A 26,643-nucleotide genomic window follows, 5' to 3' on the forward strand; every position below is an offset into this window, starting at 1 on the left:
ATAAAGCAGTATCTCATCTCTACCTGCAGGCCCCCTCCTCTCTGTCACGATGACCCGCGCCCTCTGCTTGAGCTTCCTCTTCCTCCTGCTCCTCTCCCTCTCCTCTCCCGCTCGCGCTGAGCCTCAGCGCACCACGTCGCCTCAGCGCACCACGTCCCCTCAGCGCACCACGTCCCCTCAGCGCCGGACGCCTCGCGCACCAGCTGCCAAGGTGCGTCTGGCGGGTAACTTTGCACGAGAAGCCAATGAAGGGCGCGTGGAGGTGCTGCACAATAACACCTGGGGCACAGTCTGCGATGATGAAGTGGACATCAAATTGGCCAACGTGGTGTGCCGAGAGCTGGGTTACCAGGGTGGTGTCACGTGGGCACACAGCGCAAAGTTTGGAGAAGGACAAGGTGAGAAGAACACTGTCACACTTTGGTTTAATAGAAATGTAACTGAAAAAGGTGGATTTTCCATCCAAATTGAATATGAGTGACATTAGTATCCAAGCTGTAATATGCCTTTATATTTTTATATGAAAACCACAGGTGTATTTAATTAGCTATAACGACATAGGCTGCATTCCATTTAGCTTCTTAAGTTCCTATCACCAAGTTCCTGAAGGCACCATTAGACTCTGTAACATCAGACATTTTAGTAGACATTATGAAGCCCAACAATGCTGGCTGCCAGTTTGGTTATGCTAACAGAAGTTATGAATAACTCTAATTATAAAAAATATATATTAGTGACAATTTCTACTATCACTCTAAATCTCAGTTTGAAGGGCCACATACCCCTAACACTCCACCCTTACCTTCAACCCAACAAGAATTGTGACACCCTACTGCTTGAAGTGAATGTGCAAGAAGCAGGGGTAGGCCTAAGTGTCAGGGATTGAACCATAAACTTGAATGGAAAAGAGCTATACTTAATGATATGGAATTATATGTTTCCTGCCATGACAAGTCAAAATGTCTGCTTTGTAAGCTCAATGGATCCACAGTCATTTCAGAGTGATAAGTCACACACTCATTGTTTGTCATATTAGCACAGTTTGTCCAAACTGGCCTTCTCTAGAAACTTCTACGCTATTCACCATATAGACAAGGTGGTCACTTTGCATTGAATACTCAGGGTTTCAAGTTACGATCCGGAAATAATTTGGCTGTGATTCAGTTCCAGTTTGTAAAACACAAATGTAGTAAATTTGAAATATTGTTTCTGTTTCACTGCTTCTGTATTGATTGGACACTGTAGACAATGGTCAGTAAAAGTCACCGTCAGGGATACTCAGGCATATCTCAGCTAATACAACCTTTGTATGTTAAGCTAGCTAATGCCAAACAACAGATTGGCCAATTGTAAGCATCCAGTCACTTCTAAGTTAACATTACTGTTGGCTAGGATCTATCACCTTTAACCTTTTGTTGTGTAACTCTATCAAACAGTATAGTTAGCTAAATGGTTAAATACTAACATAAACTATAGGGTGAAGTAGCGAACTAATTTTTTGCACAATGAACAACAATTAAATTAAATATAAGCTAGAAATGTATACTTTCCTGTCATGTAACAACATCAAGCTTGAATGTTAGCTGTTGTCTAATGGTAGCTAATCAATCAATCAATCAATCAATCAACCAATCAATCAATCAATCAATCAATCAATCAATCAATCAATCAATCTTTATTTGTATAGCGCCAAATCACAACAAAGGTTATCTCAAGACCCTTTTACAAACATAGGAGGTCTAGACCAATCTATGTCAAATTATGAACAGAGACCCAACTTCAAGACAGGGTAAGACTCAGTCTGACCCCACCTTAATCCATCATGAGCATTGCACATTGCAGTATTTAGCTAGTTACAGTGGCGAGGAAAAAATTCCTTTTAACAGGCAGAAACCTCAGGCAGAACCAGACTCATGTTAGACAGCCATCATGCCTCGACTGAGTTGGGTCTGGAAAGACAGAGTGTCTGTTGTTTTACCATAAATGTTGCTCACAGTTCCTTTCTCTTTTCGTTTGGTACTTAATTATCTTCAAGTTTTCAGAACTTGTAACCTGCAACACAGCACATGAACATTATAACAGCTTTCGAGGATTTCACCTCAAGTGTGACATCAGAGCAGAATAGCCACTTTGTGAATATGGTGAAAAGTGTGCCTGCCCCACAACACGCTAAGTGTATGGCTTCATGCTAACTCCACTAATTAAGACATCCAAAATAACTAACATCATAAAGTGACAAAGATAACTTGTTGTGGTCTCGGAGTCTACATCTCGTTAAGGTCGCCTGGCATGCTCAAAGAGCCAATATATGGGGCAAAAGAGGGCATTTGTTTCAGAATAATGACAGCATTGGCTTGCCAGAGTTGTGCAACACTTGCTGTGGTTTATGGACATTCTTTACTGCTGCTTTAAATCCAAATTAAAGAGAAGGTTGAGTGGATACAAGGAGCAGGATCTATAGTGCCCTGCCTTGTAAAATACTGTGTATCTACAGCTAAACACGGCGCTTAGGTGCAACCTTAAATCAGACCGCCTGTAAAAGTCAACTGCTAGGTGTTTAGGAACTGATTTGGACCCTGGTGTAGATGCATTGCCAAGCTTGTCAAGTGAACAATCAATGAACAACACAATAAATGAATTGTTTATCTTTTCACAAGGCCCAATATGGATGGATAATGTACGCTGTGATGGCTCAGAGAAGTCCCTGAAGGACTGTAAGCACAATGGCTGGGGGGTGAATGACTGTAAACACTCTGAAGACTTGGGGGTTGTGTGCACCCCTGAGCGAAGGCTGGATCAGACAGCCAGCAGAGGCTACACGACAATCGCCAGGACCAATCACAGCCCTGCACCTCAGTGGCAGGGCCAGGTGACCACCCGCAGGCATCCAGGGTATGATCATTACGGAAACGGACATCAACAGGAGACACCCAGGTACCAACATCACCACTATCAGGTACAGCAGTTTTTTGCTTCTGATTTATTTTCATGTTTTTCCTATGAAGACGAGGTATCAGATGTGATGTTTATCTTTCAAAAGGGTCGTGGTAAGGTGCAAATCGAGGAGGTCCGTCTGCGTCCCATCCTCATGGCTACCAAGAAAAAGAGCCTGATCACAGAGGGTGTGGTGGAGGTGAAGCATGCTGGGAGATGGAGGCAAGTTTGCGACCTGGGTTGGAGTCTTAACAGCAGCCGGGTTGTGTGTGGGATGCTCGGCTTTCCAGAGGCTACTCAGCACAATGTCAAAACATACAAGTGAGTATGAATCTCTCCTGCTGTATAATGTCACCTCTATGAAGTTATTGAATTACAAAACACTAGGCTGTTGGCTGAAAGTTCAGAAGTGCACCATGCTGTGTCAGTCATCCCGTTGTAAAGTAAATAAAAAACACATCCTGAGAACAACAAAACAACATTGGCATCCTAGAGCCATGTTGAGTAAAGGCCTTTTTTGGCTTATCTTCCTCCTCCAGCCACTTCTCGTGGTGTCCCTCTCTGCTCCCCCCTCCCTTCTTCAGCCTCAGGACGATGATAAAGAGATCCCTGTCCCCTTTCTACTGCCCTTTCTCTACACTCCTCTCTAGGCAAATCACCTCTGCTCACCTCATTACCTCTCTCTCACTCTCCCTCCCTGTCTCCCTCTGATGCTATCTTCAGCCTGCAGCTCAGACAAACAGTCCCACTTTAACTTTTAGATTCCTGTGCTGAGGTGTAATATCACTGCTGATTGTGCTCTAACTCCACCATCTATACTATATGTGAGAAACAGGCAGCTATTGTAGAGTGGGATGAGGGTCTTTGTGAAGCAACTTGTCTTAATGTCAGGCCAGTCTCTGCCGGCTAGAGTGAGCCATGCATCACTTCACCTTTACATCCCACTCCAACTGCATGTACAACATGCTGCCAGTGTGCCTGTGTGTGTGTGTGTGTGTGTGTGTTGGGGTAAATGTCATTGATTATTATATATTAAAAAATAAAACTTATTCAGCTATGTTACAAAAAATTCTTAAAGCTCATGTGAGGATGGTCAAAAAACAGACTGATATGAATGCAGATGCTTCTTTGTGACTAACAAAAGCAAACAGCCATCAGCATCTCTTTGTCCACAGGGGGCGCCAAAGTCAACACAAAGTTCCACACAGCAATGCTAAGTTAGATAGATAGATAGATAGATAGATCTTTATTTGTCTTTAATGAGGAGATTTGTTGTCACCGTCTGTACAAGAATACATGTATAAACACAAATAAACAATAAACATCCACCCGGCCTCACAACACTGGTGCACCTCATCCCATATATGTACACACCGGACACATATGAACACAGGACACATATATGCACACCGGACACATATGAACACAGGACACATATATGCACACCGGACACATATGAACACAGGACACATATGAACACACAGGACACATATATGCACACCGGACACATATGAACACACAGGACACATATATGCACACCGGACAACATATAAACACACTGGACACATTACAATGGCATCTTATTTAGCAGTGCTATGGCCGACGGGACAAAGCTTCTGCCAAACCGGGCTTGCCTACAGTTTAAAGTTTAAATGTTATAAAATAAGATATTTCCTTGAACAGCAAAGATTAAAATCATGAAAATAGGTATGCAATCTAAAAACAACTTGCTAAAGGATAAGTTCACAAAATTGACCAAGCATTTAATCCTTGGTTTGGTATTTAAGGCCAATTTTGACTGCTTGCGCAACAGTCACATTTTTGCCACTACTGACTATAAGTTCAGTTTTTAGTAAAATAAAAAAGGCATTTATGATTTCTTCGCAAAGTCTGCATTGTCAACATGTTGCTAGCAGATAGCTTAGCTTTGCAAAGATATGGACAATAAGCATCAACCATAATAACCATATGAAATGCAAAATAAACACAAAGTTCTTTGAGCATGACTAAAGGCATAGCTTAGAGGTTTGTGTAGGCGCTTCTTGTTCCCTTTGACTAGAGCAAGAACAAGCTGTTTTCCCTGTCTCTAGTCTTTATGCTATTGTTATGAGTTTTAACGATTGACATGAAAGTGAATATGCATGTTTATCATTTTTAAAGGTACACATTTTCATGCAAAACACTATTTTCAATAGGACATGTTCATACTGTGGATGCGTTGCTTGTATGTGGCTACTTTTGCCCCTTCTTTGACGTGTATGTACTGCTCCTCTCCTCCCTCTGAAAAGACAACATTGTCAGTGGTTTTTGGGAAGTTCTGCTTTTAAACCACAGGAGGACCACACATTAGCAGAGAATAACTCTATTGCTATTATAAGAATGAACAGTGTCTGAACATTTGTTGTCCTCAGTGTCAGGGGGACCCAGTTGGATCTTGGTCCTGGACAGCTGCCGGGTGTAGGTGATTCACAGTTTAGCTATTCCTTTCCTCTTCTGGCCGAGGATATTCTGACTCAACTAAGACTCACAGCAGCTTCTACTCTAGAGTCCTTGTACTAATGAAATGCTGTAACTTTTGATGGAGTAGTTTTATTTAAAATTTTATAGACTTTTCTTACTCTTTTATTGACTTTACAAACAACCCCTGTTGGAGAAAACAGAACGTATTTTTGCATCGCCCTTGAATTAAGCCATCCTCGCTGAACTCTGTGTTATTGGGAACACTGTGACGCTATAACTGGATTCTATTGTTGGAGCAGGGCATCATCAGGCGTCATATCTTGGGTAATAAAAGCTCCTCAGAATGAGGTGTCGTTGAAAAGCCTGCCTGACTGTACACCACTGTGTAGTGTCATTTATTAGAGCCCAGTTTCCCTGCATTGCAGGTGTGATGCATTTCATGGCTCCCTTCGATTTTCTATGGCAGCACAGATTCGCCACTTAATGCAAAGAACTGGAGATGAGAGGAGAAAGTAATAGTTGAGGGAGGAAATAGATTGGAGGATTTGTATGGCTGCAACATAGGAGATTTGGCTGCTCACCAAAAAAGTGAGATATGACTGAGGAGGGGGACGAGGCTGATGTAGCTTGAAGGGCTTGGAGTGAAGCCGGCAGTGAATCAACTCACTGGCTGTTTCAGGATGTTGTTTCTTAAATCTTCCTCTAAGGTCAAAGAAGAGATAGAATAACACTTCATGGGCTGTTGTGGTTTTTGACCAGAGCCACAACAAAATGGATAAAACTGTCTATCCAACACATGTTCTGCTAAATGTACAATGAAACTGAGGAACATATGGCATTGTGTAGGTTTTTTATTGTGGTGGTCATAACTTGATATATCTTGGTGTGCCTGTCCTGGGTTTGACCTGATGTTTTGCTGTATTTCAGACACTGTGCTGGTCTAAACCACAGGGATGTGTTTGTTTTTACAGGCTGTACCTGTTTTCTTTATCTCCACATTATACTCATTTGATTCCTCTGAATGAGTGTTTGACTTTCTTCAGGTTACGAATGAAAAATGCATCATTGACTTAGCTACCAGTGATTATCTAGTCATTTTACAAAACTTGGTTTCAGGTTAGATCCTTATCTCTGTTATTTTATTTGGATGTTTGTAAAAAAACAGACAGTTAAACTGGGGAGTTCTTGAAATACAGGCCACGCTGTTTCAGCCTTACCTTAGGCGTAATTGTGAGGATTGCACTCTGACTGTAATTGCCACTGTAATTACGATTACAAAATGTGAGCAGAGTCACAGCTAAACAATTGGGTCTGAGACAATATAATGCTCAGTTTATGTAACATCTTAAACATTTTGAACAGCTGACAGGAAAAGTCAGGATGGATTGCAAGGTTTGGCCAATTTTAGCAAGTGACACTCCCCTCCTGGACTCCCTCAGTCCATTCTTAGAAATCCTGGACCGTGCCATGTCTCTGGGCTGCCTGTGTCTCTTGGATGAGACTCTGAAGATGCTGTAATTACAGGTTGGTCATGACCAAGGCTCTCCGGGGTTTCTGCTGAGAGTGAAAAAACACCCCCAATTATAGCTGTGTGTGTGTGTGTGTGTGTGTGTGTGTGTGTGTGTGTGTGTGTGTGTGTGTGTGTGTGTGTGTGTGTGTGTGTGTGTGTGTGTGTGTGTGTGTGAGAGAGAGAGAGCAGGACATAGTTGGCGAGGAAGGTGGAGGAAGAAAGCAGTGAGAGAAGGAGGAGATGCAGGGAAAGAACGAGAGCGGCAGTCAGATGAGCCAGGTTTTCGCTTGCTCGTGTGAAATATGTCCAATTACAGCTGCAGTTTGCAGCAGAGTGCGCTGTGTCAGCAGCTGCCTGTCTTTCTCTGTCACCTCAGTGATTTGGGGACTTAACCGACATTTTATGTTTAATTATGTTCCAGACTAAATTTCCTTATGATGAGGGTATCATTTGCAGGCTTTCGGGTGACATGTTACGTGACCGAGTCTGGTTTTCCTGTCTGATGTCTGTGTGATCTTCCTCAATGACCTTCCCTCTAATTTATTTCACCATCTTTTAATTTCTGTATGTTGGCTGGATGGTGGTTATTTTAACTGTGAATGCCGACTGGCCAAACGGAGTGGAAGGAAAGTGATTTCCATCGGCTTGCTCTGGCCTGCATGGAAATATTTAACAACCTTTTCACATGCAAGATCCTTTTCATAGATACTCAAAGTAAAGCAACATTTAAACTCCTGAAATACCACAAGTTGACTTCAATATGCCCTGTAGAAGAAAAAACATGTTTGATCTGGGCTAATCTGGGCCTACTTTTCATTTATCTCTAGTCTGAGCATTAGAGGGGCACTTTTAAAATAACAGAATGTTTACTATTTTAATGCCACTTTAGCTGAACAAGCCTGCTATCATTCAGGGCGTACATGTGACACATTTAAGCATACATATGGCATTATGAGGGCCACTGACTTAGTCTTTGCCCTTTTGTGCAGATATTAGATTTTCACACAAGGAGCAGTTGAACTAAATTAACAAACTTACACTTAGATGCCTTTAATACAAGATTTGTGTTTTATGATGCAGAAGAGAAAATACTCACAGCATCAAAGCTCTTGGTAAACACTGTTAGCATTACCCAATCATCTGCCTTCATACACAAAGCTATTTTATCTTACTTATTTCAGCACCCGTCCTCTCCACTGAACTCTTGTCCCATATTTAGTCGTTCTTTTCATCCTATTTTTTAGTATGGTCATACAATTCCTTTTATGAGCAGATACACAAGACCAAAAAATAAACAGCACTGATTCTATTCATTGCATTTTGCACCACAGAAAGTGTAAACAGATCAACCCTTAAATCTAAAAATGGGAGAAATGCAAAGAGAAAAACTGCTTCAATCATTCTTTCAAGTGATTGCAAAATAAGAAAATGTTTGTCTTTGCATTTGCAAAAGATAGTTTGATTATGTTGTTAACATCCAAACCAGTAGACACAGTAATAAAGCAAGTGAGCAGTGTAAGGGTTGTGAAACCCAAACAGTGGTGTAATGCTTGTGTTTTAACAGGTGGGTGGGACTCCCTATCATTAGTCTCTGCTCTGTTGGCCCCACAACAAGTGCTGTATACACTGTTTAGCAAAGCAAAGCAGAACTACTAATACATAAGCATCAGCAAAACAGGTTCTACTTCTAATACTAAATGTTACATTTGCATATTTTTATACAGGACTTGTTAAACACATAGTGACCTACTCATGAATGATTTAACTGTAAACATTAAGAAGAACCAAACACTAGAGTTCAGACCTGAGGGTCTCATTTAAAGCTTGAGTAGTCGTCCAGAAGAATGAAAAACGGTCAGCTGATTAGTCCGTGGTGAGATCACAAACAATTCACAGACGTCTGCCGCATGAGAAAATTGCAGTGAATGTGCATGTTCCTCATTGTGTCCCCCCTCTTGACATGCTACAGCGGGGCCACATGGTAGACGCATTTAAAACATTTTACAAGTCTAATTGAAGACACTGTAAAGAATAAGAGTTAAATCCTATACAATGTGTCAGACGCAGTTTACAGCTAGTCTCGTGCCATCACGTGCAGCTTTATTTGGAGGCATGCCTGGGATATAAATAAAAGGTTTGGTCTGCCTGAGTCACATGTTTGATACAGTTTTTTAAAGAACACAGGCAAGGGTGTTTAAGCTGTTGAAATTTTATCCATAAAAGTTCATTATTTAGTCACTTTTATCAACAAGGAGCATGTCATTTAAAAGTATCTGAACATGAAAATGCTTCTATTTGTGAAATTATTTCTGAAATGAAAGCCTTTACCAAATACCATGTCATACCAGTATTTACATGGGAGGTCTCTACTCCCTTCTGGCCCATTGACTACTAACAGCATCAGGAAACAGGTTGTTATGTGACTTTTGGAAAGTGTTCAGTCAGCAGTCCATGACTTCCCACAAACAAACATCACATCACATCATCAGCTTTACCTTTACGGGAATGTCTGGAGTTCATGACAGATATTCAAATATTGACCTGTCTTACAAATATCCTCAGATGTGTTTGTTTCTTTAAAGGGCAATGCCGCTGAATTGCACATGAATCAGTGAGCATGTCAGTAGCCACATGTAAAACACAAATTCTACTGAAGCTATGCTGACGAACAGCTCCACAGAAATGAAACTTAAAATGTTTGTGCTTTGCTTTCCACATCATAGATTGCATAACACAATGGAAAGAACAACAGATAGCTGCCATTTACATTGCATATTGAGAGGTAATGTGGTATGATTACTAGGATTTTGTCACAGATCAGCAGCTATATTGAGACAAACAAGATCTGTTTTGTAGAAATATTGGCCAAGAGTATGGTCCTTGGCACATCTGTGAGGCTGTAGCGTGTGGTTCTTTGAGTGTTTTAGTGTAATTGATATGAATGTCAGTGATGCTTCATGCCCTCTGTAGTGGTTTGAGGATGTCCTGGCATGGTCTGTGTGGCATTTCTGCTTTGTGTGTCAGCCAAAAGAACCGAAGGCTTCCCTCTCCTCCGCTCTCCAGAGTCGGCCTGCCTACTTGGTGCATAAATCTTTATTTGGCTCTGGCATTTCTCGGACCTGCAGTGCAGCTTAGCGCCAGAGTTTTTGTTTGTATATCGTGCTTGGTCAAACCATGTTTTCCCAGAAATGTTGTACATCATTGATGCTGAATGTCATGATTTTTTTGGACTGCGTGTGGCTTTAGAGGTTAAAGACCTCGTTGAAAATATATTGTGTTTTCTTATCCTTTTATAGTTTGTACATCCTGTAGTTATGTACAAACTGTGGCACGGTCTTGCAACAAGCCGTGCCCAGGTCTTGTATTTCAAAGGGTGCATGTTAGTTTAAAGAGCAAGTACATGTGACTTAATGCAAAGGTGGGTTATTTGGATAAAAAATTACCCAGCTGTACATTCCTGTCGAACACTTACGCTTGTGTCGATGACAGGAAGTGCTGTTACAGCTCAGGAACATATGATACACTGTCCATTAACTCTAAACATAAACACAGTAAAAAGCAAGCAGCCCACATTCCAGATGGAAATATGCTACAGAACCTATAAAGCAAGAAAGAGAGATGGAAAGTGAAGTTAGTAAAAGAGAAAAAGAACAGTACATTCTTTGCTGAACGATACAAGTCGTCGCCGTCGATGTACCTAACTTCATACTGACCACAAAGCCGCACGCACAGCTCAGTCTGGATTTATATACAGAAGGTTTATTTGAGGCTGCATGATTCATTTTGTGATAAAGTCAGCGTCTGAGCTGCAACTATTTTGAGTCATCACAAAGTACTCAAGTAAAACAACTTTTCTTAACATGTTTTTGCTTCTGTTCACTGTTGCAGACACCACGTCTGTGTGGCCAGGTTACATTTAAACAAGAAGATTCTGCAGTATATTCTACAGTCACTGCTTCACGCATGAGAAATTGGTCATCGCACAGTCAAGTCAATAAGTATAGAGATCTGATGAAGCTAACATCCATCTGTGCTTTTGGTTCTTTTGCAGGAAAATATGGGACACCAAGGTTTCTGATCCTTCAACAAGGTAAAGGACTGTTTTTCATGTTGCATTATTTGACCTCACAATGAGGTACTCAACATTATCTCTCAATCTTTGAACAGATTTGATTACTTTGAGATTTTTGTATTTTGTCAGAGATCCGTTAGAAAATAATATTTAAGCACACTAATAAGAGCTTAGATCTACTTAAACAAAATGTGATCCAAAATTGTTAAGTTGCTCTCTTATGTTGCTGGATCGGTCATTCAAATCAAATCTAACAGTGACAACGGGTGATTATTGTGGACTTCCTCTTTGACTGATTAAACATATAGTAAGGAGTTATTAGCAGATTATCTAACAGAATCATTGTAATACAGATGCCTCCATTTGTCCCACAAAAGTGAAAAAGATACAATACAATGTTGTCAGTATTTTTGGTTTAGACAGTGGAGATTAAGTTGCCTGTAGACGGTGGTTGAACTGGCGCATAACTTGACCAGAGCAATGCCTAACCAGCACAAGCATGTTGTTATTCCCTACACAGAGGACCAATGGCTGCTGGTGGTGCCAGCTCTGCTGCTGTTAGAAACCATTAGACATAGTTTACCCGCAGACTCTGATCTCATGTTTAGTTTGAATTTAAATTTATGCTCAAACAAAAGTAACCAACATCCCTAGTTTTAAGTCCCAAATATGTGATGTTGATGAAATGTTTTCAGTTTTTTTTTTTTAGAATGTATTACTAAACAATGCTCTTCTTTCCAGACTGAGCCTCATGGCAAAGAAGAAGGGATTCTGGGTCGAAAAAATCCATTGTCGGGGTTCAGAGAACACCCTGTCAGAGTGTCTTGCTCAGCTGTCAATCCCCCGTAGTCCCACCCCTTGTAAGAATGGGAGACACGCAGTGGTCAAATGTGTGGCAGGACCCCAGTTTTCTCGCATCTCCTCAGGACGACCCCAGGCTCCTCATCCAGTTGTGGTAAGGCCATCCACAAGCACCACTATACACTGTCTTCATAAACTGCATGTAAGTACTTAATGCCTTTGCTACCCTGTACAGCCTGTGCGTCTGAAGGCTGGTCCCCGGTTGGGCGAGGGTCGTGTGGAGGTGCTCAGAGATGGAAAATGGGGAACCATTGTGGATCACCTGTGGGACAGGCCTGCAGCCAGCGTGGTGTGCAGAGAACTGGGCTTTGGTACTGCAAAGGACGCCCTGCATGGAGCCTTTATGGGCCAAGGTAAGAGAAGGAACTGCTCTCCCTGTCAGACAACATCAACTTCAATCTGGAAAACTCCACATTTAATCTAGTTATTTCAGTCTGCACCGCAGTTTGGATGATTGTATGTGTTTATCATGCGTCACGGTATTCCAGAGAAATCAAGGAGACTTTTCCAGTATTTTGCTTCTGTTTTGCTTATCTTAAGACGCCGCACCCATCTGCCCTGACTGATCAGATAGTGTATGGGCATGTGTGCTTTTCTGTCTGTGTATGTTACCTGGTGAAGTTGAGAGTGTGATGATTGCAGGATCTCCAGCTGTGATTACATGAGAACTGTGCCTGGGCTTCCAGCTGCACATTTGCCTACACACACACACACACACATGCACAAACAGAATGAAATACTATAAGCCATGGTGGTTTACGTTGGCATTTTGGGGCAAAATTCACAGACATGATCCTGCTAACTAAGCTTTTAGTTTACTGTGTGAAAACTGAGTCCTGTGGTCTTTTTCCCTTCGATTTTAAATTTTCAGCTTTGGTGATGCACACTTTCAGTCAGTATCCAGCTGTGTGAGTGGTGTCCCCACCCTTAGGAGATGTGAGAACGGCTTCCCTTTGCCTCCGGGTTAGGATGTAGTCTCTAATCATGCTGATCAAGATGAAATGTGGGATGACAGTCTGCTGGTTTAGCTGTTCAGTTGATCATACAAAGGATATATTTGAAAGTGTTGCTCCCTTTTACTTCAAACCTTTGAAATTGCTTTTTGGTTTTCTGTCGGTGATGTCATATATGCTACCTTTCTCTTTGAAGTGTCCAACAGAACTAAAATCTAGCAGAGTTGACTCCTCTAGAGGGACTTTCATTTCCACCAGGCTTTGCACTCCTTGTCGTCTGGTTTCTATCAGCACTTGTAGTCGTTTGTTAAAGCCTCAGCTTCGTGTTGGTTCCAGCAGTCTGAGGGAGAGGTGTTTAATTGTCAGGAGGGCCAAGCTTCCAATTTTCTACCCAAAATAGTTTTTCTCTGATCTAACCACAGAGCTACATTTGTGTATGTGAAAGCCTGGAGGTGTTAGCATGTATATGTTGCATGATTGTGTGCGTGCTTGTGTTAAAATCAGGTTAAGGATTATGACATTTAGATGTGGCTCTGTTTTGGTTGACAAATAGCAGGTTTAGCCCTGATGTTAACCTCACATTGGTCCCACCTTACTCCCACACATGCAGGTTTTCTATACCATGCTTTGTGATTCTTTCAATTACACACTTGGAGCTGCTATTTTTGTGGCAGTGAAACGGGCAGCACCTTTACTCAATCTGCAACTCTGTATTTCCTGGCCTGGGCTCTATCATTCTTTGATTCACATTTTGGTAACGAGTTCTGAGTGCACAGTGTTCAAGTAGAAGGAGAGGTACAAAGTGGGTTATTAGTATTTGGATAGAAATATAAAAATATAGGACTACAAATGATCAGTGTGGGGAAAATCACTCTGCCACTGCTTTGGTTACTGAAATCTTAGGTAAAAAAATATAGATTCAAACCTTGTCCAACCATTTAATGCACGTATATTAAGAGATAAAGAGTCAAAAAAAAAATTCAATGCAAAAGTGCATAAAAGTCTGCAAATCAGCATGCGTTCATGTATTAATTTATGATTCATTATTGCAGTATACACTGTCCAGTGCTGCCTATTACTGCATTAAAAGCTTCATTAGATCCCTGCAGCCACATACAGGCAGCAGGACAGTTATACTGATAAATATGCAGCATTCAGTGTCTGACGTTCTGCATCAGAGCACACAGCCATAATGCACAGCAGTCCATTCTGTTTACCTTGATTAAATTACATGTTAATGACACTGGGCTCCTACACAATATCCACACACACCTCTCAGAGTGGTCGGCCATGACTCACTGTTGTATTGGCTTATGTTAAAGCAATGACGTCCATTAATCTTGTGCATCCCAGCTTCCTTTACGACTTTTTGACTCAGCTTGGAGATGACCATGATTTCCTTGCACTCAAAACAAACTGCTTTGAATCTGTTACACTTTCCTGATTAAAACGTGTCCTTCAAAGTCACTTCATCCTTCTTGTCTGTCTCTGTTATGTACTTCTACATACTCTGCCATTGCAGGATGATTTCACTTTCAAGTCTTCTCACAACTTCCTTTCTATAACATGAAGTCTGCTGAACATTTTACTGTGATATATAATTTTCCATGTGTCCCAAGGCCACATAACCACAGGCCTATATGTCGTTGGTAAAGGCCTAAATTAGACTCTGTGATAGAAGAAACTCTCTCTGAGAAAGAATTCCTCCTGCATACACTTAAGTTCCCTTTGAATAGATATATCCCAGTGATCATCGACATGCAGAGATAGAGAGAATCACACTTCAGTGCACTTGCTCTGTCAGCACATGAGAAAAAAAGTCTTTGTGATTTCCATCAAACCTGTCACTGAGCCGTTAAAAGCACTTCACAGTAAAGTGTGTACGATTTAGGATGATGAAATTTGATAAAGGTTTTGTTGGAGTAGCTGTTTGGCTGCAGAGTGTGGTAGGCAGATATTCAGGCTTTGAATGTGGTCTGACTAATCAGATATGTTGGAACAATTGAATGCCAATATGCAGCTGGCTACACGTGAGAACGGGCACATACACACAAACAGAAGCACACAACATCCACCACTTGGATAATTGAAGTATCATTGTATAACCATAGTCTGTATAAATAGTGGATAAAGCCACTTTGACGTCACCCACTGGTGTTTGGACTTCCATTTTGAAGCCTTGAGTTCAGCATTTTTGCAAACCCCATGTTTTGTTTTTAAAATAAAGGAGAGGACACATTTGGTGTTTCCCACGGAGTGTGTTTGTGTTTGTGATGGTAGCTTACCTGTGTTGTTAAGAGGAGAAGCTAAGAGACCATGGGGACTGTAGCAGCTACTCTCTTGCTGGTCTATACCTCCGGTGAGCCCATGGTCGAGCATGTCCTCTGCAAGGAGAAACCCACAACAAATCATGATTCCTGTGCACTAGCTGCTTCAATAAACCCCCTTCGAAAACATAGCACAAAAGAAATGATAACACCAACACTTCACAGAGGTGATGTTCAGTGACTGAATAAGAGGAGTTGAACCCATTTTGTAGACCAGACTGAAATCTGCTGTAAAGTTAAGCATGAAATATTGGGGTTTGACTCATGAGCTAGCCTCGAGTGGTCATTTAAGGATCTGCAGTTTTGGGCCCTTTCATGTTTGCTTATTATTTTGAGGCCCTCGCTTATAACTTGTAACCAGCTTTAAATCCTTTTAGCATAAGGTTTTCATTCCAGCTGGCTTCGACTATCTAAAAGCCCACAGGCTGACGGATCCTTTTACAAACTAAAAGTATTTAAACACTTGGCTAAGAAAGTGATCCATGATGACAGAACAGCTTTGTAAGAGGCATTGAAAGAGAAGTTCCACTGAAAGGAAATACGACAAACGCAACATTAATGCGTCCAAGAAGGGAGCGTAATTTCAGAGAGGACAAGAATAAGGTTGCCCTTCCAACCACTAACCAACTATTTGTGCTATTCTCAACAGGAATGTGTCCGATGTTCCCCTGATCCTATGCTCGAAAGTCAATTTTCTAATCATTCCAAATTATTGGTGGCACATGCCAGCTCTAAGTATACCAAGCTAAAGCCGTGTCTAGTAAATACAGAGATTAAGTTCCACTTTTACAATATGCATCATAACTTTCACAGCTGTATGTGCTGTCAGTCTCAGACATCTTATGAAGAATGCAGAGTTCAGTGATCTTTTGAATTTTTTTTTAAAGTCAAGGAGAATAGGAGTAAAAAATATTCTACTCCATCTTCCTCTCCTCCCACTCCCATCATCACCATTACGTTGATCACCACCACCATCAGAAAGTCAAATTACAGGGACAATGTTTATATTTCCCTTCTTGGCCAACATTGTTATTTCCCTGTGTAATTTAGCCTGTGAAGTGCACTGCACATACATACTGTGTGCTATACGTACGTCAGGGAGTCAATCACCCTGAGTGTCTGTGTGTGTTTGTGAGCATGTTAAGTGTGTGTGGCCACTTTCGTGGAATTTATTTTGAGTTTTCTTGGATTTCCCAAACTAAGGTTTAAATACAGCATGTCACTGTGCATTTTGAACAGTGGGCCCTGTGTTTGCCTTGATAAGTTAAACAGTGGGAATTTGGATCTAGTTTGTGGCCTTTACCGTACAGATATAGGCGGAAGTGGTTAAGATGTGTCTTTTTTATACGTTTGAACCTACGCATGGTGACCAGTATGGAAGCAGGCCTACAATCTACTGAAACCGACACAGAGACAGATTGGGTAAGGCTGCAATCTGGTCCCTACCATTTCACCCATTCTTTCCTCTGGCTTTTCGTGGTTTAGGTTTTGTTTATTTCAATTCAACCTCATTTCCAAGTTTGCAGTTAGTGCCTTTTGTGTAAGAAACACACTGAAGCCAGAGATTGTGCCGGGTTTTCATTTACTGCCATCGTTCTGGCAGCAGCTGTTTGCTTTTACAGAACACTTTGCTTTAATCCCCACTATCTCCTATGTTGTTCAGAGATTATTTGGTCTTTAACAACAGAAGTTATACGAGAGAAAGTCTTTTATTTTGTTGACATAGATTTGGGCGTGTTGGCTCACCCGGAGTGGTGGACTACACACAATGTTTTTGTTGTCGTTCCTCAAGCTACATAATGGTGGTGATGAGGTGTGACAGATCCCCAAAGTAGATGTTTGTGGCGCTGCTGCTCAGCTTGTAGAGTATTTTGTCATGACAGATAGGAGCTTTTTATAGTTGGTTTCACACTAAAGTAAAGAAAGCACATTGGCGTAGTACAAATTCTTGTATGTGTGTGGCATCGTGGAAGAATAAAGTCTGTGAATGTCATTGTGTCAACACTGGGTGGCCCATGACTCTGCACAGAAAAATATTCCCTACAGTTATATCCATGCTATTCTGTTTTTTTATTTCCCTGCTTTATTTTTGTCACAGCGTCTTTAAATCTAATACTCCTCCTCCCGCTTCAGGTACTGGACCTATCCATATGAACAGTGTGCAGTGTATGGGGTCAGAGCGCTCCATCTTAGAGTGCTTCTTCCAGGAAGTCCCACCATGGACATTCAAACACAGTCAGGATGCATCAGTACGCTGTAACATCCCAAAGACTGGAATAGAAGAATTGGTATGAAAACTACACTCTCACAAGAAATACATCTAACAGCTTTAACTGATGACCAAACACTAATCGATCAACTTGAATGGATTTCCAGGTGCGGCTTGCTGGTGGTAGAGTCCCATCAGAGGGCCGTGTGGAGGTTTTAATGGAGGTTGGGGGTCGTAAGCGTTGGGGCTCTGTCTGCAGTGAGAACTGGGGCATCAACGAGGCCATGGTGGTGTGCAGACAGCTTGGCCTGGGCTTCGCTGCCAGCGCTCATGAGGTAACTGACTAAGACAATATCCATAACTCACAAGATGGTAGCAAGCGTACTTTCTGGGTCTGTGATTGTAATGTCATTCCTTAAGCTGCATGAAGTGCCTTAACATACACACAACAACTTTCTGAAGGTCAGTGATGAAAGTAGTGGGCATGATGTCCCAAATAAACAAAACTATGATACACACTCTTCTTTAATGCAATTTGTGTAATTCTTAAAATGTCAGATGAGAGTAGTCATTTGTCCAAAATTTGTCAAAAACGCATCAGCAGTGTCTCAGTTATTGATGAGAAAAGGAGCCAAAAGATGTTTAAACAAATGAAAACATGGAGGCTAATCCATAGTCACAGCCCCCTGTGTTCACTGTGAAGAATGAGCTATGATACCAACAATGAGCTATGATACCGCCTTCCCTTTGACAGGAAACCTGGTACTGGCCCGGTGACCAAACTGCAACTGAAGTAATTCTCAGTGGGACTCACTGCGTCGGGACAGAGCTCTCAATTCAACAATGTCGTCGCAATAACCACGTCCACTGTCCTCGAGGAGGTGGAACTAAGGCCGCTGGGGTCAGCTGTTCAGACAGTAAGTCTAACTTCTTCCTGTATCTCCTCAACTTAAATCTGTTTGGGTCCTGACACAACTTCTAACCTTTCAGCTGCACCCGACCTGGTCCTGGACGCCCAGCTGGTCCAGGAGACAGCCTACCTAGAAGACCGACCCCTCCACCTTCTCACATGTGCCAACGAGGAGAACTGTCTATCCTCATCTGCAGCCAGGATGAACTGGCCTTATGGCCACCGGCGCCTGTTGCGCTTCTCCTCCCGCATCATGAACCTTGGTCGCTCTGATTTCAGACCCAAAGCAACAAGAGAGAGCTGGACATGGCACCAGTGTCACAGGTAAATCCTCCCTGAAGGGATTATGGAGGTGTATCATAGCTTAAGTGTTCAGGTTGTAGCAATGGAAAGTCCTGTTTCAACACTTGCTATATGTGGGATGTTGTGGTTGTACTTGTGGTTGTTCCAAGTGGGAAAACTGTGGTTTCTAATGTCCTAACACAGGTGAGGTTTTAGAGGCTGTCAAAAGTGTTATGACAAACACCTGTTCCCTCTCCAAAATAACCTATTCGTGCATTAATGACATGGCTCCCTTCACTTTGAGTAATTTAAGTTATATTTAATTTAATTGCATTGAATTGCTACCAGGAAAGAAAACAGACTGAGGTGTGATCTGTGTGCCAGCGCACATTTAGTTTGACGAGGGGTCAGCATGCAACATGGGCATTTAACATAGGGGCTTTGTGTGGCACCGTGCCTCAGCAACATTCGTCCATTAGTTCTAAATAGATGAAATATTTTCCTCACGTTCACTCTGAACAAATTCCACTCTACTTTGCAGTTTTCTTCCTTCAGTAAGTCAGCTTCTTGTCAGGTGACAAGACCACTTTCAGGCCAGTTGTCACGAGAGAAGAAGGAGCCATTTGAAGCCCACAGTGTCAGCTATGTGAGATTTGTCCCACTAAGTTACAGGTGGCCTGAAACAGTGTTGTCATCTTTCCAGATTCATTAGCCGCCCTGCAGCACATGTCTGTAAAAATGACAGTATAACCAATCCAGTTAGAGCAGGTTGAGTGTAATACAAAGGACAGGGTGGCCCAAGAACGATCAGGTCCACCTCAGTTTGTTACAATAACAAATAACTGCTATGGATGCGTGTTTGAAAGACCTCCATTCACTCAGAATGAGTAAACAGCTCAGCATAGCTGCCGCTAAAACAAGCGTCTGTGAGAGGTGTTACGGTGACACCCCACGCTCATGTTCAAGCAGTGAGGTCATTAGGCTACGAGCCATAGGGAGCCAGTGTTCAGTTAGCATAAATGCAATCACTCATGGACGTAAATACACACTCACACACACACACACTCTCACCTGGAGTTTCCCTTCTGTCGTCCCAGGCACTACCACAGCATTGAGGTGTTCACACATTACGACCTGCTGACTCTGAACGGCACGAGGGTTGCAGAAGGACACAAGGCCAGTTTCTGTCTGGAGGACACGTACTGCCCTGATGGTAATGTTCACTATTCATGAGTCCAAGTGAAAAACTGTGTCCCATTAGTGACAGGAAATTAATATCAATATTTCAGCTGCAGCCATTTAGACTGTTTCTCTGTGGTTAATGTATTAGATCAGTGCTGGTGTTGTTTGTTCACTCTCCATTTACCCGTTACATCAGGAGTGAAATGGCTCATATGAAAATGCAACACTCACATGTTGTTGAACACTATTCAGGAAGCTAAAGACTCTTAAGCATTAAATGAGCTCTGATGTTATGATTGATAATGTTGCCTGTGTGTGTGTTAGGACTCCAGAAGCGGTTCTCATGTTACAACATGGGTGATCAGGGTATCTCTGTGGGCTGCTGGGACACATATCGACATGACATCGACTGTCAGTGGGTCGATGTGACGGATGTGCGTCCAGGAGATTACATCTTCCAGGTCAGGAGACGTTTAATGTTCCTAATATATCTCTTTTTGAAGTTTGCAAAGTGATGTTTTCATGTCACAAAATTGAAAAAACAGCTTCAACTTTGGGTTTTCGAAAAATATTTTGGCTTTGACAGGTATGTAGTTTCTGCTTTTTTTTTGCCAAGAGTCACATGGTACAATCTTTATGGTAACTCAAGCATGAATATAGGAAGCCTGCCCACTCAGACTATGATATAGAAACAACAATATTTCAACCCCCCTCTGTGAATGTTTTACAAATTGGAAACCAGACTCATATTTATACATTTTGCACATCAAAAATTTGGCAAGCTCTTTATTGCAGCTTTGTTTAACCATCCAAACTGTTCAGGGGGATTTTTTCATCTTTCTGCTACACAAGCCCGACTGGCTTCTCATTCAAGAACTCTCAACAAGGAATCAAACATGCATCACAGAACATGAACCCCTCCTTTGAGGCCAAAGATTAAGCTCATGATAAAATGTTCAAAGGCTCTTAAGGTGGACTTCCTCGTGACTGGTTGGGGTTAACATCTATTTCAGTGAAAACCTCTTGACCTGCCTCATCCCAGTCATCACCTCAACCACTCCTCTGTCTGTTATTACTTCCACCCTGGTCAAACATTCGAGTCATTGTGGCACTAGACTAAAACACATCAAGAGCTCCTTTCCCATTATCTTCCACCCCCATTCATTCAACTGATCCCAACATGGTGAGAAGTTCTCTCAGATCTCACTCTGCCAATTACACCCCACAGTTGTTAATAACTGCTGTTTCTCAGCTTGTGTGAGAGCTCACAGTCACTCTTTGTAATTAAACTTTTAAACACTCTATTGATGATGCGTTTTTTCAATTTACTTGTAATAGACACAAAAGATATGCTTAAAATATATGAGCCAACTGCATGTATTTTAAGCATGTTGAGCAGGGTATAATTATGAAGTTTTGTACTGGTATGGCACAGTTTGGAGGCGGAAAGATTGAATGATAGATGAGGAAGGAAACAGAGTTTACATGAATGAAAACAGAAACTGGAAGAACAACTGAAGAGCGAAAGAGGTCAGGGCCGTGTAGGGAGGCCAGCACTGAGCGGACATGGCCAAGTTTCAGAAAAAAAAGTACTCAGAGACAGAGTTAAGCTGTAGTATTTACATATTTCAAAGCAGCGATCTCTGCTGTCTTTCATTTATCTTGTAAAGTGCGGTGGATGCCCGATTTTTCTGATCCTTGAGTTTACAGAGGTTCAGGAGGCCTACCCTTGAACCACCCACTGCTAATGAAACACAACAATTACCCAAATTAACTATTGCCTCCCTTTAGTCAAACAGCAGCTAGTCCCCCCTTCCATTAGGTACGGCTAATTTGCCACCAAGGAATTCCTTCTGCCCTGTTTTTATTTTTATTGCCACTTTCTCACTGAGCAGCTCGTTCTGCCACTGCACCAGCACTCTGCAAAAGAGCTTCACACACTCCAGCCCCACACTGTAATTTAAAAAAAATTAAAAGAGAACATGTTTTTGTGTATTCACTGAGTTTTTGAAGGTTTCTCTGCTTATTTTAGTGTCGCTCGCCTTCTTACTCCCTGTCGTTGTTTGTAACGTGTACTTAAAGTGGGTGTAACAGTTTACAGAGCAGCTATTAGAGTAAATGACTTCTCAGTATTATCACCAGACCAGATTAGGAGAAAGGTTGTATCAGCAGTTATGGAGCTGCTCTGCAAATAACACCCTATTAGCTCAGTGTATGGCAGCACTCCGAATAAGATGGATCTCAGACATGCAAACATGCCTATGCATAATAACTCCATTGCAACAGACTCTAATTTCAGGCTTATTCAGTCCTTATTACTGCATACCTACGTCGGTATGAGGAGTAGATCTGTCCCCTGCAGGGTTTTTGCTTCAACCACATTCCACAAACTTACACAAAAGTTGCATAACGTCTCATAAAGTCAGTTATCATGTTTTTGTGGGAAGAAGACTCTTTGTAACATGTTTTCATACAACGTATAAAGTATTTTACGATGGGCTTTCCTCTAAGAAGTACCAGTATGTTCCGTACTTTGTGTAAGACAAGTGTTTACCGCCACGTTAATTAATCCATATGTTTAGCTGTAGACTACCAAGTGAACGTCATCCCAACATCAAGTCTGTGAGAAAATATAGTGTGTCTATCTCTCAAAATAAGAATACTGTATGGTAAAGTCATCCAGCTTTTAATAGATGGGAAAGGGATTGACTATAAAAACAATAACAGCCACGCGTGCTGTTTAATAGCAATCCCTCTAACAGTTTCACATGCAAATCTTCTTTATTGAAAGTGTAAAGAGAGGAGATTGAGTCCTTGTTTGACCATTTGCCAGTATGAAGTAAAGCATGTCCCCTCAGGTCAAAGAGAAAGCTGCTGTGACACTTAATCTGAGCTTATCGTCAAAACATGTAATGTCTGATTGTCTGTTTTGCAGGTTGAAGTCAACCCCTCTATGGACATGGCTGAGTCTGACTTTATGAACAACGTCATGAGGTGTAGGTGCAGATACGACGGCCACAGAGTTTACATGTATGGATGTCACGCAGGTAAGAACACATCTCCATACTCACTGTATTCACACAGCAGCCAATTTGCTATGACATGTTGCTATGTAATCCAATCTCAGTTAAGTACCTAATACAGCTGTTTAATAAGCTAACATGACATCAGCTAGAAAGTGGTTGAATGCTGGCATTAGCTTGTTTTCTGAGTGCAGCACTTAGTCATCAAATGTGTTTTACCAGAAACACAGCTGTGTGACATCGATTGTCTCCTCTTCTCTTTCACTCAAAGTTGTTTTTCTATTATAGGAGATGCATACAGCGCTGAAACTGAAGACCTGTTTGAGCACCAGAGGCAAATCACCAACAACTTTGTGTAGCCCGTTCCAGGGCCCAGTGCAAAGGCCTTCATGTGGGGGGGGGCCCAGAGACTTCTCTGGGCGGGCTTGAGGTCGATGGCCCTCGGGACCTAAGGACCCACATTAACACAATAATGGTGCCTGTTCATCAGCCTGGCTGATGTGGATCAAAGTTTTATTAAAGATTCACGGCAGCGACCGTTACAGGAACTCTTTTGACAACAAGAGTGGAGCAGGTGCGAGACGACTCGACATGTTTTCTACTCGACTTAAAGAAGAAGATTTTGGATTTTTGATTTAAACTGAACTGATTTTTGTGATTGTAGACGACTAGTAACTTAAGTTGGTTATTCAAAGCATATACGCATGAAAGAACTAAACATCGGTATAACTAGTGGTTCTCAAAGACAACGGAGTGAAGCATGTGATGTTAGAAAATCACATTCCCAACATGAAATACTGAAAATCTACCAAAAAAAAAAGTTCCTTTCTATGATTTCTGTTTCAAAATGAGGATTTCATGCTCATGTAGCAAAAAGTACTCAAATTGACCCTGCTGTCATTTATCATCCCCAATTCTGTACTTATATTGAACCATGTCTAACTTCTTTTACTTCCATATTGGTGCTCTTTAACAATACTGTATGTAGTTGTATTAACCTCACTGTGTTTCAGGTGGACATTGTTTTATAACAGATTTGATTAGTTCACTGTTTATCTGGTATTTTATTTTTGCTTTGGCTTTAACATTTTTTTACAAAGGTATATTCGTGCTAAAAGTTTGCTCGTCATCTAGAGTAGGTCAAATGATTTTTATGGAACAAAGCACTTTATCTTTTAAACAGCAGTATTCAAGTTTTGCCCCTAGTACCTTTTCTCTAATCAGCAACCAAAAATACTTTTAAAGGAAATTATCCCGAACACTTTACCCAGATTTTACATTTCAGAGAGCAAAATATAAAGAGTGTTTAGTTTTCATATGCAATGTTATATTTATGCTGTTACTTTATTTATTCACAGACGTTACAGAAAACAGCATGCTCAGTAAGATCTATCTACAGTTTATTTAATGATGCTTTTTGTTTAGTTTTTCCAAGATAGTTAACCAGGGAAAGAGGTGATTTCATGCAGTAGTAACTGGGTGTAGTATTAGAACAGTGCCTTTATGCAGATAAATAATTGTTCATATATTTTATTTTAGTTATTAAAACAACTGTAACTGTACTTTTTACTTTCGGTCTCTCTGATGGGAGAGAAAACTGGCGGAGCCACAGTTTTGTGGTAGGCAGGCGGGCAGGGTTTAGAGAGCGTATAAAAAGCCTTTTAATTATGTCTGTTTGGGTTAGACTTAAGGTTACGGTTAAGGTTAGGGCTATAGCATGTGCTTTAAGGAGAAACACTATGGAATTGTTACTTATGGAATCAGGGAAAAATCAAGAATCTGGGTTTCCTTTTTAGACAAACTTCAGGAAAGATTGTGCATTTTGGAGGGAATCAGTGAAGGTGTAGTAATTTAAAGAAAAGAATAAGAAAGTCAGAGACAGAAAGAAAGAAAAGGATTAAGTTTGGAGAGAGACCTACTGTTTTTACTACCAGAGCTGCCTTTTTTGTAGGCAGCCTTACAGAGACCACAAGCTGGCATTTTCAGTTCCCCAACGAGAACAACATGTTTGTCTGGGAGAAAAAATAAACCCCTGGATTCATGCTTCAGCACAGTAAACACTGGCCTTATTTTAACTAAAGCAGGGCCTGCTAAAATATATTATATCGTCCTACACTTACTTTGCTTTCATTTTAGCTCCACTCCAAATGACAATTCAGCTCCATTTTCTTTACAACATGGAACTTGTGTTAATCATGTTGTTTTACCACATTAATGTGTTTGATGTGTTTGGCTCATTGTCTTGGTGGTTAAAAACCTGTTAAGATGGTTTTCCAATGGACACTTTCCAGGACGAGTGGTGGAAACAATACGTCAATGTTAAGGACAAATGCAGACTTTTTTAATATCTTTAGCAGATTTTCTTCCTCCTCACTGTGCCTTTGTGAGTTTCACTCTAAAGAGAAGCCTTATAGAGGGACTTTGGCATAACCTTGTATAATCATGCACACCTTACCAAACACAGGCGGCCAGATGACCAAAAAAAAGCTGATCAAAATGTATGAGATAGATCTAAAAGTCTATAAAGTGTGCTGATATGTTTTGTGCTTGTGTACAGTTGCTGTTGTCCTATTACCATGCTCTGCTCTGTGTGTTATTTAAAACTATATTCCATAGCTTAAGTCAATTTATACTCACCACTGTTGTTGCATTACTGTATTTGTACCCATGCTGTAGGCATAGCACTGGGACATAGTTTTCCATGGCCAGTTCTGCTTCTATTTGTCTTTAAAGCTGAGAGTGTGAGCTACGTGGTGCTAGTCTCAAGTCACATTCACAGAAAGCTGTGCTCTCAGGGACTTTGACCTCATCGAAAGAGTTAAATATAAGGTTTCATTTGATGTGATTTAAGGGTGCTTTTAGCTGTGATGCATAAACAATGACACCAAATGAACTGGAGCTGTTCTTTTTAATCAGCAAAAAGTCATCTGAACCCACATGTTTGTTCTTAAGATCATAATTGAAGGTTTGAAGGTGATAAGCTTTGTTTCTTTCTTTAGGAGAGTTAGGATATCTGTGGATAGACACTGGCTGAATCAGAAACAACCTTCAGTTGAGCAACAAATGACATTTCATTCATTTATCATTACTGTGAATCAATAAAACTTCATCACATACTAAGCTGTCTCCTGCTTCCTGCCGCCTCCTTCATTTTAATGCATGATGCCCCAGTGTTTGTGGATGAAACATGGTTTGAACTCTGTGTTTTATCAGCATCAAGAGAAGAACAGATGAAGTATTATATGCAATATTTTTTATTCCACCTGTTCTATTTTTTGTGAGTTATTTTGTGGGAAGATCTGATCCTTCTAACTGGTTACTCAAGCACTCTGGGTTTCTTGTTTTTCAACACTTAAGGGCCGGTGAAATACTGTAACTGTTTTTTCAAGGTTTCCGATAAAATAACCCGGCTTTCCCAAGCACAAACCTTTCAAGCTTTTAAATTTTCTGCTACTTAATCCTTTGCAAACACTGCCCCTCATGGGAACCGAGAAATCACCGGCTGACTATTTCAGTAAGAAAAATACACAACAGTGTCCTGGAATTAATGACTAAATTCATAGCGTATCAAATCTTGTAGAAGAGGGTGGAGTAATCAGCTATGTCTGGAAAGGAAATTTACTCTTAACAAAAGTCTGATTTGATCATAGCTGACAAGTCCACCCAGAAAGAAAACAGGCAAGCTGTGAAGTGGTCACCGGCTGGGATGAAATAGATGCTGGGCAAACAGGAAAGGAGCACTTGAAAGGAGAGCACCTGGGTTCACAGAGTGTACATGCACACATTCAGCATCCTTTCATGCAATTTCAGCACACTGTATGTCCATAAGCACACATGCGAGCAAACAAATATGATAGACTTCAAAGATGATCTAATACATGGACCTAAATAGAGATTCTTGTTCAACTCTATTTTGGTTA

The 26,643-nt window shown here is 41.2% G+C and overlaps 1 protein-coding gene and 1 long non-coding RNA gene across 2 annotated transcripts in view; one reads left to right on the plus strand and one right to left on the minus strand.

Annotated features, from left to right (window-relative positions):
• On the plus strand, positions 1 to 25,843 carry loxl4 (lysyl oxidase-like 4). The gene is made up of 14 exons (XM_034682050.1): positions 1 to 398; positions 2,658 to 2,956; positions 3,041 to 3,255; positions 10,956 to 10,994; positions 11,718 to 11,931; positions 12,013 to 12,190; positions 17,251 to 17,405; positions 17,494 to 17,661; positions 18,081 to 18,243; positions 18,317 to 18,560; positions 19,616 to 19,731; positions 20,025 to 20,161; positions 22,636 to 22,747; positions 23,012 to 25,843. Exons 1-14 carry the CDS (start codon positions 50 to 52, stop codon positions 23,080 to 23,082), a joined length of 2,460 nt encoding a protein of 819 aa, XP_034537941.1. The 5' UTR covers positions 1 to 49; the 3' UTR covers positions 23,083 to 25,843.
• Positions 6,705 to 26,643, minus strand: part of LOC117811650 — a 55,322-nt gene continuing 35,383 nt past the window's right edge. Inside the window, exons 3-5 of the long non-coding RNA XR_004631040.1 lie at positions 15,076 to 15,174; positions 12,450 to 12,535; positions 6,705 to 6,951 (exon numbers count right to left, since the gene is read on the minus strand). This is a non-coding gene — a long non-coding RNA (uncharacterized LOC117811650). The remainder of the gene's footprint in view (positions 6,952 to 12,449; positions 12,536 to 15,075; positions 15,175 to 26,643) is intronic.

The sequence above is a fragment of the Notolabrus celidotus genome, chromosome 4 (genome assembly GCF_009762535.1).
Source record: "Notolabrus celidotus isolate fNotCel1 chromosome 4, fNotCel1.pri, whole genome shotgun sequence".
Taxonomy (NCBI): domain Eukaryota; kingdom Metazoa; phylum Chordata; class Actinopteri; order Labriformes; family Labridae; genus Notolabrus; species Notolabrus celidotus.

Excerpts from the sequence above, each read along its gene's own strand:
- loxl4 (XM_034682050.1), top strand. The coding sequence starts at position 50 with ATGACCCGCGCCCTCTGCTTGAGCTTCCTCTTCCTCCTGCTCCTCTCC. Across the intron at positions 17,406-17,493 it reads AGACTGGAATAGAAGAATTG|GTGCGGCTTGCTGGTGGTAG; the intron begins GTATGAAAACTA and ends ATGGATTTCCAG. Across the intron at positions 17,662-18,080 it reads TCGCTGCCAGCGCTCATGAG|GAAACCTGGTACTGGCCCGG; the intron begins GTAACTGACTAA and ends TCCCTTTGACAG.